General features: G+C 44.6%; 1 protein-coding gene across 1 annotated transcript in view; it reads right to left on the bottom strand.

Moving 5' to 3' along the window:
• reps2 (RALBP1 associated Eps domain containing 2) overlaps positions 1-7,254 on the bottom strand; it is a 51,881-nt gene extending 44,627 nt beyond the window's left edge. Inside the window, exon 1 of the mRNA XM_061225859.1 lies at positions 6,907-7,254. Within this exon, the coding sequence (XP_061081843.1) occupies positions 6,907-7,086 (180 nt within the window). The 5' untranslated portion in view covers positions 7,087-7,254. The remainder of the gene's footprint in view (positions 1-6,906) is intronic.
• Between the last annotated feature and the right edge of the window lie 6,062 nt (positions 7,255-13,316).

Genomic DNA, 13,316 nt, shown 5'->3' on the forward strand with positions numbered 1-13,316 from the left:
TCGCCTCTCTGCGACTACGTGTCCCTGGGGGGAAGGCTCTGACTGTCATTTGTGCGTATGCACCAAATGGCAGTTCAGAGTATCCGGCCTTCTTGGAGTCACTGGGTGGGTACTCCATAGTTCTGCTGGGCGACTTCAATGCTCACGTGGGCAATGACGGAGAAACCTGGAGGGGGGTGATTGGGAGGAACGGCCTGCCTGATCTGAACCCAAGCGGTGTTTTGTTATTGGACTTCTGTGCTGGTCATGGATTGTCGATAACAAACACCATGTTCGAGCATAGGGTAGCTCATAAGTGTACTTGGTACCAGAGCACCTTAGGCCAAAGATCGATGATCGACTTTGTGGTCGTATCATCAGACCTGCGGCCGTATGTCTTGGACACTCGGGTGAAGAGAGGAGCAGAGCTGTCAACTGATCACCACCTGGTGGTGAGTTGGATCAAGTGGCCGGGGAGGCTGCCTGACAGACCCGGTAAACCCAAACGTGTAGTGAGGGTGAACTGGGAACGTCTGGCGGAGGCCCCTGTTCGCGAGGTCTTCAACTCCCACCTCCGGAAGAACTTCTCACGCATGCCGGGGGAAGCTGGGGACATGGAGTCCGAGTGGGCCATGTTCAAAGCCTCCATTGCAGAGGCGGCAAGCAGGAGCTGTGGCCAGAAGGTCATCGGTGCCTGTCGGGGCGGCAACCCAAGAACCCGCTGGTGGACACCAGCGGTGAGGGAGGCCGTCAAGCTGAAGAAGGAGGCCTTTCGGGCTTGGCTGGCCCGGGGGTCCCCTGAAGCAGCAGACAGGTACCGGGTGGCCAGAAGGGCTGCAGCTTCGGCAGTCGCTGAAGCAAAAACCCGGGTATGGGAGGAGTTCGGGGAGGCTATGGAGAAGGACTTTCGGTTGGCCTCGAGGAAGTTCTGGCAAACCATCCGACGACTCAGAAAGGGAAAGCAGGGCTTGTCTCAGGCTGTTTTCAGCAGGGGAGGAGAACTGCTGACCCGGACTGGGGATATTGTCGGGCGGTGGAAAGAGCACTTCGAGGAGCTCCTGAACCCGAACAACACGTCCTCTGTGGAAGAGGCAGAGCCTGAAGACTCGGGGGAATCTGCACCTATATCCCTGGCGGAAGTTGCTGAGGTAGTCAAAAAGCTCCTCAGTGGCAAGTCGCCGGGTGTAGATGAGATTCGCCCTGAGATGCTGAAGGCTCTGGACATTGTTCGGCTGTCTTGGCTGACATGCCTCTTCAGTGTCGCGTGGAGATCGGGGACAGTGCCTGTAGAGTGGCAGACCGGGGTGGTGGTCCCCATTTTCAAGAAGGGGGACCGGAGGGTGTGCTCCAATTACCGGGGTATCACACTCCTCAGCCTCCCTGGGAAAGCTTACTCTAGGGTACTGGAAAGGAGGCTCCGACCGACGGTCGAACCTCGTATTCAGGAGGAGCAATGTGGCTTCCGTCCTGGCCGTGGAACAGTGGACCAGCTCTTTACCTTGGCAGGGTTGCTGGCGGGGTCATGGGAGTTTGCCCATCCAGTCCACATGTGCTTTGTGGACTTGGAGAAGGCTTTCGACCGTGTCCCCCGGGGAACCCTGTGGGGTGTACTGCGGGAGTATGGGGTACCGGGGCCGTTGTTACGAGCCATCAGGTCCCTGTATAACCAAAGTGAGAGCTGTGTCCGCATTCTCGGCACAAAGTCAAGCACGTTTCCGGTGGGTGTTGGACTCCGCCAAGGTTGCCCCTTGTCACCGGTCCTGTTTGTGGTATTCATGGACAGGATCTCAAGGCGCAGCCGAGGTGAGGAGAGTGTCCGGTTTGGTGACCTCAGAATCGCATCTCTGCTTTTTGCGGATGATGTGGTTCTGCTGGCTTCATCGGACCGTGACCTTCAGCACGCACTGGAGCGGTTTGCAGCCGAGTGTGAAGCGGCCAGGATGAGAGTCAGCACCTCCAAGTCCGAGGCCATGGTTCTCTGCCGGAAAACGGTGGATTGCTCCCTCCGGGTTGGGAACGAGTCTTTGCCCCAAGTGAAGGAGTTCAAGTATCTCGGGGTCTTGTTCACGAGTGAGGGTAGAAGGGAGCGTGAGATCGACAGGCGGATCGGTGCAGCGTCAGCAGTAATGCGGGCGTTGCACCGGACCGTTGTGGTGAAGAAGGAGCTGAGCCGGAAGGCGAAGCTCTCGATTTACTGGTCGATCTACGTCCCAACCCTCACCTATGGTCACGAGCTTTGGGTAGTGACCGAAAGAACGAGATCGCGTATACAAGCGGCCGAAATGAGCTTCCTCCGTAGGGTGGCCGGGCTCAGCCTTAGAGATAGGGTGAGGAGCTCGGACATCCGGAGGGAGCTCGGAGTAGAGCTGCTGCTCCTTCGTGTCGAAAGGAGCCAATTGAGGTGGTTCGGGCATCTGATCAGGATGCCTCCCGGGCGCCTCCCTTTGGAGGTTTTCCGGGCTCGTCCAACTGGGCGGAGACCCCGAGGGAGACCCAGAGCCCGCTGGAGAGATTATATATCTCTCCTGGCCAGGGAACGCCTCGGGATCCCCCAGGAGGAGCTAGAATGCGTTGCTGGGGAGAGGGACGCCTGGAATACCCGGCTTTGCCTACTGCCCCCGCGACCCGACTCCGGATAAGCAGGTGATGATGGATGGATGGATGGAATACTGTAGTGATCAGGTACAGAGGCTGGCTAACTGCTCCGCTAAATGGGAACACATCTTTAGTGCAGCGGGTAGCTGGGCACCTTTCCTGCTAGAAACCTGATTTGGGTTTCTCCTGATCCCTGCAGCCGTTACAATACTCACTGTGTTTGATTGGCAGCTATGTTAACCACTAGAAGGGCTCTGTTAAAACAGATGCAAACCAATTACATATAGTATTTCCTGTTTGGGAAGGATTTCACAAAGCAGGATTTCACAAATGTTTGAAAACAATGTTGCCAGATCCCGTTTTCTGACTGAAGGACATTCATTCATATCGTCGGTGTCAGTGATGGGGAAAGCTGTGAAGCTGGCAGAGACCCCGTCTCGTTGGTGCATTGTGCGCTCGCAGCTGAAATGACAACAACACAGCCTCTATCAGGCTCCCCGCAAATACATGGCTCAACTCCCAACCGACTGGCAGCGAAATGCCCGAACAGATACATGCTACGAAATGACACTCGATCTTCCGCCCTGACTGCAGTGTGGGCAGAGAAAGGCAAGTGGACATACAAAAATAGACAACCATACACACACTGACGACTTTATTAGGTATTCATCAGACTTTTTTTTTTTTTTTTACTTATTGGTCTTATGCTGCTGTTGCCTAACCACTTAAGAGGTTTGACGCATTGCGTGTTCAGAAATGCTCTTCTGCATATCCCAGTGGCAATGAGTGTTTATTTGCTTTACTGTCACCTTCCTGTCAGCTTCGTCCAGTCTGGCCCTCCACCTCCGACCTCTCTCATTAACAAGGCGTTTCTGTCTGCAGAACTCCTGCTCATTGATTGCTTTTGTTTTTCGCACCATTCTCTGCAAACTCCCTGAACATTGAAAACTCTAGTGTTTGCATGAAAAAAACAAATCCCAGGAGATAAGCAGTTTCTGAGATACTCAAACCACCCTGTCTGGCACCAATAATCATTCCAAGGTCAAAGTCACTTAGATCACATTTCTTACCATTCTGACAAACATCTGAACCTCATGACTATGTCTGCATGCTTTTATGCATTTAGTTGCTGCCACATGATTGGCTGATTAAATATCTGCATTAACAAGCTGGTGTACAGGTGTACTAAATAAAGTGCTCACTGAGTGTATATCAAGCACCAACAAAATGAATCCGTTGATAAAGATGCATCATGCTGAATTCACATGTACAGTGATGCTTGAAATCCTGATGATGTTTTATTGGTGTTTTCCGTGCTCTTTGCCCAGCCTGAAAACATGTTTCGAGACACTGTGTGATCAGTATAGTTAATGCCAAAATTCAGGGCCATCCTCTGGGGGTAGGGAGAGGGGGTTGGGTATGTTGCCCCAGGCCCTGAAGTTGAGGGTCTCTGAATAAACGGTAAATATTATTGCCCCGCACCTAGGAATAATATAATTTAGTCCAATGCCGGGGAAATCCACCCGACAGCCCTGTCCACATGAAGGCTCTCATGGCGTCGATCCAGTCCGACCATTTTATACTCTTTCTTCCCATAGATTTGAATCTGAAAAGTCGTATCTCCGTCTATGTGCAATGGAAACTGTCCATTCAGCGGTTTAGAAAAATACCTAATGCGTATAGCCGCGGTCAATCTTTCATGGACTTTCATGATCTTTTAAAAATAATCTCTTCAGATGTCAAGAAAATGGGCCAAGTCTTTTCCTGTGGACCAGATGCCGTGCTCAGGCATTCACAGGACAGACAGCTGAATAGCGCCACTATCTTTTCCGCTCACTCCCTGGACAAGACAGGGCGACATTCAGTCCTAATTAAACTCAATGAGACTAGTTCACAGTGAAGTTGTATTCAGAGACCAGCAGACTAGTCTATGTTAATGTCTTGAGGGGAGGATAATAAAAAAAAGTTAATTCAGACGCACAAACTGTACATTTACAATATTCCTGCTGCGTTATAGTGTTAAACATGTTAAATACAAGGATGACAAACGAAAAATGAATATAAAGCATACTTAACCACATTCTAAAACAGTGAATCCATTATGAAACAAATGCAATGATTATTAATTCACCAATGGGGACATGAAGATATTGACAGACAGAAGGCATCAGATTATAAAGTAATTGATATTTAACCAGGCTATATTGGCTCCACACTATGATTATATAAAACATGGCTGCATATTTTAATCAGAAAGTAAACCCTGCAGGGGTTTCAGACTGTTCCCTGATCAAAACCTGTCCTTTCCCAAAATAAGCTTCTTTTTTTTTTAGCAAGGGAGAGTGAGCTGTTACAATGCTTTACAACCTCCAGAACACTGCGTTCAGTTTGAAACCCCACGCTTTTCAGCAAAACAAGATTCTGTTATTTTGCCACACTGGCACGTGCTCTCCGGTTAGATTTGAATAGCAAATGATTTAGCCCGAACCCCCGACATCCGCCTCTGAGCGCGGTGAATAGGGAGTGAAACAGCCAGCCCGCTGTCACTCAGGACCTGTCACCAGAGTCCATACCGGATCCTCACAGCAGTACCGGATGGGAAGGAAGAGAGACACTGGGCCAAACATCCTGCAGTTGGAAAAAGACACAATGGGCCGCTATCGCAGGAGGCCTTTCCATGTGAGAGAGGAGCCCTGCCGCGTGTTAAAATGACACACTTCTCCTTGGACAACTCCCCAACAGACCAACTCTTATTGAACTGCAGTAGCCTACAATTAAAACGTATTCATTCTGATGATTTTTTATAATTTGTATTAATAGAAAAAGGACCCCTGAGAATCCCTAGTCCGATGCTGTTTGTGGAGCCATAACGTGTGACAACTGTTATCACAGTGGGCAATAGGCTACACGTGCAGTGATCTAATACAATTGCAACTCGCTACTTCGCGGAACTCCGTGTCTTATCCAACCATTGCCTGTATTGCACTGTAAAATCAGCATGCTATTAAAAATACTATTTTTTTTAAAAGAAGAAAAAAAAAAAGCCTAGCTCTCCAGCTGTTGGCTAGGCGCAAACATGAATCCTGTCACTTTGTCCAATTCCAGACGCAACATGCCAGCGGGTAAATATGCTACATATGTAAGAATATAAATATATTGGGCGCACCCATCACCCCCACAGCTGTTTAAAAACTCTTATCTCGGAGAGCGAGGCCTTGGAGAACTTCCTGCCATCTGCATGGTTCACGCGGATATAGGCTAAATAATAGGCACGAGGTCAGAATTGTACATTAACGTTTTTCTTTTCTTTTTTGTGGTAGCCACACAAAAACAAATTTCAGAATTCAGCCTTCGAACTCTGACACGATAAACCTCATCACCGCTGACAAAGCTCTACCATATTTGTGCAATTGTTTGGCTTGATTGTTTAAACCCAACTTTAAGAGCTACATATACAGTCAATACCATAATGCTGAAGTAGGCTGAAGGCTACAGCTGTATAGTAGGCCCATAGATCACGACCAAGGAAAATCCCAACTCAGGTGAATTCACTTGCTTTAGGGGGGCATTATTTCTCGTTTGGCAGGTTTTCGTGACATCATGCATATTTGACGACACAGTTGTTGTCCAATGATACACTCCCCTGAAGTAGACAGACAACTCGTGAAAAACATTCGATCTCCATAAATCATAAAACGTGCGATTGCCAAACCTAGCTGTAACCTACTCAGAATAGTTTAGATCAAAAGGTACAAAATTGTAGTCGCGTTCTATTATCTTTTGAAATACTAGTTCGATTTTATATAACATACGACCTATATCCACAAAATGACAGGTAGCATCCGATAGACTACTGTTTCAAACAGCATAGCTAATTTGAAAGGAAGTCTACCTGTTGTTTTAAGCTCCCTTGAGCATAAACATGAAGCTGGATATTCGAACAGAGCCTAAGAAATAAATTAAATCTTATGTCACGTACTCATTTAGCTGTTTGTGAATTAATGTTGCTTCTCATACAACCAATGCAAAAGCCCAGGAAATCCCCACCTTGTTTTACGCAGCGCTAGCTAGGCTATATGACACCACCGTACAGCACGACTCACTGTTAAAATTGTTAGCAAGTCGCGTTTGTGGTCACATCCTCATAAACCAGGTGCGCCTGAAATCCCTATGCAGTGCTGATTCGACTCGTCGGGGACATTGAGCGAGAAACGCAAAGCCGGTACATGCACTACTCTAATACGTGTATGGCTAATACGTGTCAGCGAACGACAGCAGACAGACACTTGTGTTTGATCAAATTAAAGGACTGCGCGCCTTGCAGGTACTTACTTGATGCAGGGTCTCGGCAGGTAACTGGGATGCTCGGAACAGCTCTCCGACTTTGCTCGCCGCTAGTTTACCCGGGCTGTCAGCTTGGCATAAAGTGCATAGACCAGAGTAACATCTTTGTTCGTTCTCACTAAGGGATATGAAACTCCCTGCTGTCGCCGTGCCAGGTCCCAGATCCATTCCGGTCCGCCCGCATTCAATGTATAACGTGTTCTGGTTCTAGGACGACCAGCGTGAACCAGATTCGATAAACCAAATGGTGACGTTGCGGATCCCTTCAGAGAAACGGGCGAACGGGGATTTTGCCAGTGGATCACGTCTGCTGCAGTAAAGCTGCCTGCTCCCTGAGTCGCCTGGAACGGAGTAAGGACGATTACCATTGTCAAACGCAAGGAGGCGTTTTCTCCCGTTTTCAGTTGATGGGCTAACAGCTGCAGCGCACTATGCAAATATCCAGTGGTCTCGTGTAGGCTACAAGTGGATTGTTGTTCATCATTCTTGTTTTACCTTACGCAGGGTGAATTAGGCATATTTTCATGGTACCGTATTGTATAAACTCAGTTATTCACCCATTACATACACTTTAATGGCATTTGGCAGACGCTCTTATCCAGAGCGACGTACAGTTCAGTGTTTTAGACTAAGCAGGAGGCAATCCTCCCCTGGAGTCAATGCAGGGATAAGGGCCTTGCACAAGGGCCCAACGGCTGTGTGGCTACACCGAGGTTAGAACCACAGACCGTGCGTGTCCCAGTCATTTACCTTAACCACTACGCTACAGGCCGCCCATAAAGTAGGCTATTTTGTGGAACGCACTAAGTAGGCAAGCCACCTAATCAAATATGTTTTTTCTTTCCTAATTCCCTAATTTGTCCTTCTGCTGACTTGCCAAAGACAAACAAGTAAACAAACAAGAACTGCGTAATACCTGAAATAATAATATTACATGAAAACTGCCTGATTTAAAAATTGTAACATTACATTACATTAATGGCATTTGGCAGACGCTCTTATCCAGAGCGACGTACAACAAAGTGCATACCCATAACCAGGGATAAGTGCACTGAAAGAGCCTAGAGGGAAGTACAATTTCAACTGCTACCTGCACAACAAAGACCAGGGCCTATTTGATTTGAATTTTTTCTTTTTTTTAAAGAAACAAACTAACTAACAAACAAACAAACGCAAAAGTATGACCAAATCCCTTAACTAGTAACAAATATCTTAATTGATTTTAGGGGAAAAACATCATCACATCAACTGAGAGCTGTTAGCTGTTTAAGAAATACTTATGTACGCTTATGTAAAAGATCAATCATGATCATAATTGAAGAGGCAGAACTGCGACTACTGTTATTAACATATATTAATTTGCTGCCACCTTGTGTTAAGATATACAAACTACAACTAAATGTCCCACTAGTCTATGACAAATTACCCCAAACCGTTCCGGTGCTGTCAAAGTGTCAGCCGAGTTAATGACAAGAGAATCAACGGCGAAGGCTCAGACTGTGCTGGGTGTGACAGTGAAAACACTTGTCAATCTGTTTTATAGTAGAAACACTTGTCAATTAAGTAGGATTTGGCAAGTGTCCTTAGTTATAAGACTACTGGGTACTGAAAAACACAGCTAATAAAACTTTGATTTACTGTACCGATTTCTATTGCCCATAATAAATTGAGAATAAAAACATAACATATTTTAAAATATATTATGTATTGTATTCATTTCAAATCCAAATTTCAAATGACCAAATACATATGGACTGAACTGTATAATATACAGTATATTATATAAAAGGATCTGAATTGCCCAATACTTCTGCACAGTCCGAACAATAAATAATAATAATAATAATAATAATAATAATAATAATAATAATAATAATAATAATAATCAAATAGGCCCTGGTCCTTATCTTTGTTGTGTGGATAGCAATTGAAATTGTATTTGCCTCTATGGTCTTTCAGCGCACTTATCCCTGGTTATGGGTATGCACTTTGCACTTTGTTGTATGTCGCACTGGATAAGAGCTGGATCTGCCAAATGCCATTAATGTAATGTAATGGAATGTACTATACATTAAATAACAGTCTCATTATTAACCATATTAACTCTATTTTCTACCAGTTCATCTATCCCTTAAGGTTCACCAACCTGTCACTGTATCTGGCAGTGTGGCTCTGATCTTGGCTTCTTGCATTATACAGGAAAATTTTAAATGATTTCAGCTTCACCCTCTCTTCCCTGGTTGATTCTTTGTACAGTTAATGCATGGTCATGCTTGGGCAAACCTGAACACAGGTAGGGTAGGGTTTTAGCTGGTCCCAGCAAACCATTATAGTGTTTGTGTTGTGAAAAAAGCACATACATAATAAAGTCTTTCACACTGATCAAAGTTTCTGGTTTTCATTTTTCTTCATACCTCATGCTTTGGATGAAATGTAATGTATTTTATGTACCTTGCCATTATGACTGGGTCAAGATACAAAATAAGATTGTAGTGATCATATATTTTTACTGAGAACTATACAGTATATACTATACACCCTTGATAAAAATGAAGAAGAAAGGCTACATATAATAAACAACACAGATAATGATCTACATGTTATGTTCAAACGTATAGAAAAACGATATACTTTTATTTCAATACATTTACATTCATGTTTCAATGTTTTCATTCAGTAATAGCATTATTTCCAAAAACCACAGGTGTCAAAATTATTGGCATCCCTAACTATTGTAAATAAAATAAAATCAAACAAGGTTAAATTGGCAATTACATTTTACTTAATTTAGTTAATATCAGTCTAAATGAACTATATTGTGTCATTACACCACTTCCTGTTTCACTAGAGTAGAAAAATTAGGTGACAAGCATGCAAAATCCCTTAGTCATCCATCATCATGGGAAAAGTGAAGCAACTGTCAATTCAATAGAGTCATTGATCATCACAAGTCTGGCAATGGGTACCAAGAAATACCTAAACAGTTAAACATACCACCTAGCACTGTAAATTATACTGTATGGTTTCCTATCATCCAATGATGAAACACCTTACCCCAACACCTTTGAGGAATTCCTACAATAAATGTCTAAATATTTGGTTTGATTTTGATTTTAGGCTGTGGCATCCCACATCCAACCTCCCAGAGAAAAATAATATAATCTCCAGAAATCTCCCGTTAGTTTACAGTAGATTAACTAAAGTTATTTATGCGGTTTATGATCCTATAAAGATATTGGGATATAAAGATGTTGGAGCGCTGTTTAATAAGTAAAATGTTGTCTGCACATAAACTACTTTTATGGTGGGATGTCTGTGTTTTAGTACCAGATAATGTGCTTATTTTGATGAATAATATGTGCGACAGGGACCATGGTGCCTTCTACCTGTGAAAAGTGAAATGCTGATATTTCTGGCGCTAATCCAGGAATAATATAAATTGTCCTTTTCAGCACTGTTTTAAAAAAGAACACTGTTACAGAAATGTCCATATCCTGAGTTTAACAGCAGTGAAAATCCCTGTAATCACATTTTTTCAGCATGAAATATTACATTTCCTGGAGTGACCCTACCTTTAGAAAAAGTTAAACATTGTCCTTTTTTATATATTTTTCTAAAAGCAGAACACCATCAGGGTACAAAGATTGTTTTATGAGTCTTTTTTTTTACCTTGCAGTTATGAAATCAGGAGTCATAATCAAAGTTAAACACTGCAGACTTACAGTATCGCACAATATTTTTTTTATTTGTGCTAAAAACAAGTAGAGTCAAGAAATTGTTTATCTGGACTGTAAAGTCAGAAAACAGTTATTCAATGATCTATGACATGAGAGACAGGTTGTTTATACAAATATTGATTTAAGGTCTAAAATTAAATTCAATAGAATTGAATTAAAAATATCACAAGGGGTCTGCCAAGGGTGGGTAATTTTTGCCACTGTGGACACAGGGTTCATGCAAAATGTAAAAATAACACAGGGGTTAATGACTTTAAGTTTTGGAGATGCTTTGTCTTGTGTACAGACTATGAATTAAAGATGACAGATTCTGGGTGAATCACCCACCTGCAGTTACCTGCTCTCTGCGTGAAGCAGTTTTTAATGCCCCTGCTGTCACCATTGTATGTTTACCTTGTGAAATAGCTTCATGTACAGACAGCAATTCGACAATTGAGATTTTATAACTTATAATCATATTGCATCAGTGCTCAAAGAAGCCACAGCATCTGAGTGTTATTGTCATTCCCCTTGGTGCTGGTATTAACTGCATCCAGATTGCATGGTTTATGTTAAGGCTCACACATGCCTCAAGAGTAAATTAATCCATGTTACCTGCGAGAGATTAGTAATTCAAATGAAAATGGAGTTAATCTACAACTTCCGCCAGTAAAGGATTAACAGCATGAAAAGTAAACCTTTCTTCCAAGCTTTGTTGCTTAGTCATCTGATAGCATTCTGGCCACACACCACAGCTAAGAAAGGCTAGAATGTGATCTTAGACCTGGCGACATTTCAGAGCAGGAATATGTCATATTTTAAGGCATAGTCTGGGTTGGACATACATAGTAATGTATTCAGGGTTGGTCAGTACAGAGATTCCTTTTTGAAACAGAGGGACTGTGTGAGTCTGTGTGTGTATATGTGTGTATGTGTGTGTGTGTGTGTGTGTGTGTGTGTGTGCATGTGCATGTAGGTGTGTGTGGGTGTGTGTTGGGGGGGGCATTAAGATGCTCCGGTGGGCGCTGCTGCGGCGCGCGTGGGGGGGCCGGCACGGGTGGTGGCGTTCCCGTCTGCCTGCCCCCGCCGCCGGCCCCGCGTGGTCGTGCTTGTGGCCGCCTGGGGGCAGGGGCCCCGGGACCCGGCCGGGGTGTGCGCGGGGGGCCCGATGCTTGGGGGCCACTGGTTGGCGGGGCCAGCCGCGCCCCTCACGTCCACCAACGTTCCACAGGAAGTGACAAACCTGCTCACGCCCACGTACATGCGCGTATACACACATACCACTTTAGTGAATATTTGGTTCATCTTGATGCTAACCTCTTCTCTTGTTACAGCCAAGTCTTTAGTGTTGTAATTGTCTTTGTACTGTCTTGAACGTATGTCTTGTTATGTTTGGTGTCTCTCCCCATCACTTGTGTCCCCCTCCCTTCCCCTCTCCTATGCCACTCACTAAATAAAGTATGAAATAAGCAACAGGGGGAACATCTGACACCTCTGGAAGAATACAAGGGTACCAATACTCCCCTGTTATAGATCAAACTGGCCCCAAAACACACGGCACCCAGATCAATCATACTGCTTGCCCAAGATACCGGGGACACAAAAAAAAAAATAATAATAATAATAATTCCCCTGTACTGCATATATGGGAAAAACTGAGAATATAAGAGACAAATTTATCAACAGTATTTAAGCAGTGCACACAGCCCACTGCATAGAAGACGAGTGCAATCCTTCCACACTCTAAGAAATAAATGTATGAAAAGTGTCTAAAAAGGTACAAAAACTTGACACTAGGGTAATATATTATCCAGCAATATATAATTCATTTGTACCTCTTTTGCGTGGAAAACATACTCATTTGCACCCAAAAGAGGACATGACTGTATTTTCAGGGTACAGTTGGGAAATGCTTATCCTTGAAGAATAAAAATGCCGCTTCGCTGTCACTGTATTTGTATGAGTGCAGGGAGTGTTTTGGTCGGACAGGTCACCTGGCGCTGAATGCAACCTGAGCAGCAGCCTGGGCCAAGAGGAGAGAGGGATGGTAGAAAGAAAAGGTAAAAGGTAAGAAGAAAAGGTAAAAGGTAAGGCCTCCTGGAAAGGTAAATAAAGGGTGGAACACAGAAGAAAGCAAACAGAGCTACCATGAGTCCTCAAACGCTCTGCTGTACTGCTGTACGCACATATGCACACGCCATGCACACACACACGCACACACACACACACACACACGCACACACACACACCAGGCCTCTCTGTGCGCACCTCTGTTTGGGCATACAGTGAACAGCATGTCATTCAGATGAATTATAAATTACCCTTATTGCTGTAGGCAGGAATTGGCAGTATTTAAAATACATGGATTTGTATTTAATAAGAAATGCAAGTTGCTTGCCTCTTTTTCTATGGTTTGTGCCCCCTACAAAATATCTATACCACCCGCATTTTGAGAGTAGTTCAATGTTTTTGGAGGTGTTTTGTAGCGTGCTTTTGCCAACCAGTGGAAGAGGGATGTTTTCACTTCTTTCCAGGCACTGTTGTTTGGTGAGAAAATGTGTGAGAGGGGGGCAAGGTTTAATAATTAATTCCCGTAAGCCCTCCCCTTGGTGGTGCCAGTGCTCAGCCGGCTCCAGCAGGAGTTTAACTCTGCATCCGCGGGGCTGCTGACTCCACTCGAGC

The sequence above is a fragment of the Conger conger genome, chromosome 17, assembly GCF_963514075.1.
Source record: "Conger conger chromosome 17, fConCon1.1, whole genome shotgun sequence".
Classification (NCBI taxonomy): Eukaryota; Metazoa; Chordata; class Actinopteri; order Anguilliformes; family Congridae; genus Conger; species Conger conger.